Source organism: Rhincodon typus, chromosome 1, assembly GCF_021869965.1.
Source record: "Rhincodon typus isolate 14 chromosome 1, sRhiTyp1.1, whole genome shotgun sequence".
Classification (NCBI taxonomy): domain Eukaryota; kingdom Metazoa; phylum Chordata; class Chondrichthyes; order Orectolobiformes; family Rhincodontidae; genus Rhincodon; species Rhincodon typus.
In genome coordinates, this window is record NC_063332.1 from 54,234,904 (window position 1) to 54,240,903 (window position 6,000).

The following is a 6,000-nucleotide window of genomic DNA, read 5'->3' on the forward strand; positions in this document are numbered from 1 at the left end:
AAGGATAGGAAAAGAGGCAGGAGAGGATGGGGATTGGCATTTTTGATTAAGGAAAGCATTACTACTGTAATCAGAGAAGATATTCTGAGGGATCATTCAGTGAAAATATATGGGTTGAAATTAGAAATAAGAAAAGGATGATCACCTTGATAGGATTGTACTGGAGCCCACCCTCCCCCCCACCCCCCGCCCTAATAGAGGGAAATTGAGAAGCAAATATAGAGAAAGGCCTCAAATATATGCAATATATCACCACCCCAAATTCCTGTTCATCATCCTTATTTGGAAATATATCACTGTTTCCTTCAATGTTGCTGGGTCAAAATCCTGGGACTTCCTCCCTCATGACATTGTGGGTTGACTGACACCAAATGAATTGCAGTGGTTCAAGAATATAGCTTACCACCTTCTCAAGGGCAACTTTGGGTAATAAATGCTGGCCAGAATTCAATATCCCTGCAGCAATGCACCCCCAAGCCTCAACCACTCCCTCCCACCCCCTCACCAGGGCCTGCCTGATCCTTTGGTCCCTGGATTTCATTTGCTTGTCATTAACAGCCAGCATGTTCATTTCCCAAATAGTCTGCAACTCATCAGGTTCAACTGGTGACAGCATGGGACTGGCAAACCCAGAAAACTTTAGTGAAACTGACAAGCTGCAACTGTGCTAAATTGAAAGACTGCTGCTCACTATGTTTTTTTCCTAGCGCAGTCTGTCAACGAGAACCCTCTTCGTTCCTCTTTTCCATTTACAATTTGGCTATCCATACTAATACCTTAGCTGAATCTGGTTTGTTAATCTTTTGTGTGGCACCTGATGGAATGATTTTAGAAATCTGCACTACTTCTGCGAACTTCCCTGTTTTTTTTTAATTATGTGTTCACTGGATATGAACATTGCTGACTATATGCCCATCGTATTTGCCCTTGAGAAGGTGTTGAGACATTATCTTCAAGCATTCGATCTCCTTTGTTCCAAGGAGAACAATCCTGAGCTTCTTTATATTAAATCTATTATATTAAATCTCCTCTGCAGCCTGCAAAGTACATTCACATCCTTTCTAAACTGGGGTAATCAAAACTGGCCAACTAAGTCTCCTGTTTTTTTCCGGGAGTTGGTTGGCTCAGTTGGCTGGACAGCTGGTTTGTAATGTAAAGGGATGCTGACAACATAGTTTCAATTTGTGCACCAGTTGAGGTCTATCCTTCTCAACTTCTCCTGTTGCCTGAGGTGTGGTGAACCTCAGAATAAACCATCACCAGTCATCCCTCTCTAACGAGAAAGCATTTCACACTGTTAACCACACAGCCAATTTTTGTACCATCAGCAAGATTTTTAATTGTGACACGACATTTAGCTGTGATCCTAGATTTTTCTGTAATTAGTTTATGTCATTCCTCCTTGTGCATGCTATAATGCCCCAACTGCAGGAAAATATTGCCATCAATTCATGACTTGCAATCGAAGCTTTTTTCAGTATCTTTGTGTTGGAGATGTGTAAAGCAAAAAAAAGCATTTAATTTTCATCTTTGATTTATTAATTTTTTTTCAATTTTATATATTTCACCTCAAGTCTGCAGCTGAGATCTGATATATCTTTAGAAAATGATTGGTTAGTTTTATCAGCCTGTTTTAGTTAAAATCAATAGCACTGAGTATTTTTGATGCAGCTTCTCAATATAAAGTGTGACCAGCAGAATATAATGTTATATTGTGATTTTGCATAGTACAGTTAAGGCACACACAGGAGTATAATGCTGGTAATCACCATCAATTTTCTGACAAATTATTTATTTTATTTTTATTTTTATTACTTTTGGATGGAATGATTCAAAGTTCAGGAAATCGATGACTTCAACAAGTCATAGTGATTTTTACAAAGGTTCAACATTTTTTCTGGAATTTGTTATGAGGTTTCTTGAACCAGTTAAAAAAGCCTGAGATGATTGATGTTTTTCAGTGGTAGCAGCTAATGATCTAAAATGGCAGACAAATGGTATGTTTCGGCCATTTGTTGAGGTCACGATGATTGGACCACACCTTAGTGACAAGAAAAGGAAGTTTACCACAAAATCAAAGAGCAACAACTGGGCTCCAAAATACAATGAGACATTTCACTTGTGAGTAAATATTGGATTTATATGCAATAATTTTATGTAAGCATTATCAAAATTCATACACTTAAGATACAAACAGCAACAAAGATAATCCATGTGAAAGTTTCTTTTAATATGTATGTACTTGGGGAATAAACGTATACTCAGGGAAGGATTGAATCATTTCAAAGTGAAAAGAAACCATGCTACACTTGGGCATAAAATAAAGATAGAAAGTGCTGGAGAATCTCAGCAACTCAGGCAGCACCTGTGGAGAGAAACAGAGTTAATGTTTCAAGTCCCAAATTACTTTTCTTCAGAATCTGCACAGAGTGTGCAGAAATGACAAAGAATAGAGTGGCTCCTTTTTTATGTAGGAAAGTGAAAGAATCCACGGCTAATGATACAGGATCCAAATTTCTTCTGACCAGCATTGCTCCAAGGGAAGATCTATGGTACAGAACAACCAGCAGACACTGGATTTTTGCAAAAAATCTAAGGATATCAGGTTTCCCCTAGAATTTAATCAGATTAAAATTTGCCCAGGAATTTAGGATGGACACAATCCACTCCAAACACAACCCTTAAGGGAAGAATGGTAGGGTCAAGAGAGGAATTTCTATGCTGGGAATTACACCAACCACAGTCACACTATCACAGTCACACATTTATTGGTAGAAATTGGCATCTTTAGATCAACTATAATTAGTTGAATGGCATATTGGCTTAAGGGGCTGTATAGGCTACTCCTCTTAAATTCGTTGAAATATTCAGCTGGTATGTGCTGGTTTTTATGTGCTAGGAGTGAACTTCTTCCCATCATACTTTATTTAATCCTATCTACATATTTTTCTATTCCCTTTTCCCTCGTGTTTTTTTAACTCTTATGTAGGATGTAGGCATCACTGGCAAGGCCAGCATTTGTTGCCAATCCCTAGTTATCCCTTTAACTGATTGCAATGTTAGGCCTTTAAGAGTTGACCACATTGCTGTAAGTCTGGAGTCACATGTAGATTCACCTGGTTAAGTCCAATTTTCTGCTCGAAAGATGGTAGTGAACCAAATGGTTTTCACGATAATCGATAATTGTTAGTTTCTCGGTTGCCGTTAAGCTAGCTTTTAATTCCAGATCTGTTTTAAATGGATCCAAATTTTAGACTATTGTGGAATTTGAACCTTGTCCCCACAGTGTCAGTCCAGGGCTCTGGACTAATACTCCAGAGACATAACCATTAAACCACTGCCTTCCACTTGCCTGGTTTCTTCTTAAGTCCATTGATGCTACTTACATTAGCTACTTCTTGTGGCCAATATTACCTCATACTCAAAGGTCAATATTCCTTATCTCATTCATTGTGCCAGTCTCCAGTAACATGCAATATACTATCGGAGTCAGGGAAAAGAAGTACCCAACAAAAAATCCTTCTCAACAGGATCATATTTCCCCTTTAATGGAATCAGTAAACTTCTGTATCTTATAAGCTGCACAGAAAATACTGGAAACTAGTAGGAACTGCCGATGCTGGAGAATCTGAGATAACAAGGTGTAGAGCTGGATGAACACAGCAGGTCAGGCAGCATCAGAGGAGCAGGAAAGCTGACGTTTCGGGTGGTCCAGACCCGAAACGTCAGCTTTCATGCTCCTCTGATGCTGCCTGACTGCTGTGCTCATCCAGCTCTACATCTTGTTATCTCAGAAAATACTGCAAATGGCCGAAACACAGTGCATCTGGGTACATGTCATTTTCAACATATTACACTTGAATTATAGTTGGGTCGTTAGAACCCCAAGAATTCAGGGCCTATATTATGTAAAGTTTAAGACTAGAACCTAAATTTAATATGTTATTCATTGACTGTCTTTAACTATTTTTGATGCTTCAAAGCAATGTTGAGTTAACATGTCACAACAAATCAGAGAATTAAAGGTTTTTTTCCTTTCTTCGTCTTACAGTATATTGGGTAATGAGGATGGTCCAGACTCATATGAACTTCAAGTCTGTGTGAAGGATTATTGCTTTGCCAGAGAAGATCGTATAATTGGGATTGCTTTAATCCAGCTACGAGATATTGCAGAAAAAGGCAGTTGTGCTTGCTGGTGTCCACTAGGCCGCAGAATGCATATGGATGAGACAGGACTAACAGTTCTTCGTATACTATCACAAAGAACCAATGATGAAGTAGCAAAAGAATTTGTCAAACTGAAATCTGAATCGCGATCTGCTGAAGAAAGCAGTTGAATCTTGGATTATGCGAATATTGTTTCTTTATTTCAATGCCGTTGGCCACTGCATTTTCTTTGGTTTCTAATTTATACCTCGTGCCAATATGTGCAAGTGTTCAACAAATTCTCTTTTGTAAATGGAACTTTGTGCACTACTTTGTCTTTGTTAATAAGCATGTGTTGTATACCAATCAAAGTATAGATCTTTATGTGAACTTTATTTATTTACAGTAAGCAGAATATAAATTGTGATTAGAATAAAAAGTTATTGCTTTTAAAAAATAGGATGCTTATATTTATGTAAATAATTTTATGAACTGACTGGAGACTGAAAGTCCCAAAGTATTTTTTCACTTTTATTGAGCACTGTGATACCACCCTTCAGAGTGAGATGTAAAACTGAGAAATAGAAAAAAACAAACCTATAGTATATCCTAGTTTTCATGTACCTCCGATCGGATTGCCAAGGATTTCTTTACACTGTAGATGAAATCATGCATTTCACTTATAGGAGTACAGATACTAAAACAGTTAAGTCTTTTCTGTGAAAATACAGTGCTATGTACAACAAGGTTCCTGTACAAGAATGGTTTATGCTTAGAATCTTTTAGCCAAACTGTCAAGCTTGAAACTTGTAATAGTTAATTAATGTTTAATGAAACAAATCAGTATAGTTTTAGTATGAAAATTGTGTTTTTGATTTTTTTAAGCAAGTGTCACTTTGTTATAACATGCAATAGATTTTAGAAATTAAAAAAACAAATTAATCCCGCAATAAGTGAATAAGGGTGTGGAAGAAAGGTTGACCAAATGTTTATTTCATGATTTTTTTATTAGATTTCTGATAAACTGTGAAAGTTATCCTGAATTTGCTACCAATTTTGTTTCTGTAGTTTCTTAGCTATCTGAACATATGATCCTTAGAAACTAAATATTTTGAAAATTATTACAAATGACTTTGTGCAGTGGTGATATTTGTGTACACATTTCTAATAACATTTTAAGTGATGCCTGTAAAAAAAAATCTCCTTTACACTTCATACTCATGTCTTTAGTATTGTTGGGGAAATCATTATTTATCTCTAGGCAATGAATTTTTCATAGTTCATCCAATCATCTACTGTTAACTTTGGTGAAGTATCCATAGAAATCCTGGAAAATACTGTAAATGGCATTTATACTGTTTCTTTGGGGTTTGAGAGATTACTTCATTAAAGTTACAGCGAGTATTTGAGGGAACTCCTACAGAAATTCTACATTCTAATATTTTGGCTCTGCAACCTGTGCACTTATCACTTGGTAAACCATTTGTGTCATTCTTATATATCCGTGTAACATGCCATTTCTACAAGGTATCATACTATAATAAAGTCCCCTGGCAAAGCACATAAGTGTTGTTACTGTTAGACTATGTAGCAATACTTTAAGATTAAAAAAAGGAAGTGAGTTAATTTTATCATGTCATTGTAAAATATGAATTCTTAATTTTTTCACTAGAATGTGTTGGGGTTGCTGATGAGACCTGCTATTGGCCATCCCTAAAAGCCCTTGAGTAGGTGATGGTATGTTCTATTCTGAAGATTAAAAAATCCACTTACTGTAAAAAGATTGCAGCTGAAGATTTTCAGAAGATATTTTGAACAAATTGTATCAGTAATCATTTTTTTTTGTCCAAAGGA

At 36.5% G+C, this 6,000-nt stretch overlaps 1 protein-coding gene across 1 annotated transcript in view; it reads left to right on the forward strand.

The window, feature by feature from the left end:
- Window positions 1-5,691, forward strand: part of LOC109931667 (protein unc-13 homolog B) — a 287,923-nt gene extending 282,232 nt beyond the window's left edge. The window contains exons 33-34 of the mRNA XM_048595579.1: window positions 1,962-2,121; window positions 4,052-5,691. Of these exons, the coding sequence (XP_048451536.1) occupies window positions 1,962-2,121; window positions 4,052-4,337 (446 nt within the window). The 3' untranslated portion in view covers window positions 4,338-5,691. The remainder of the gene's footprint in view (window positions 1-1,961; window positions 2,122-4,051) is intronic.
- Window positions 5,692-6,000: the final 309 nt, after the last annotated feature.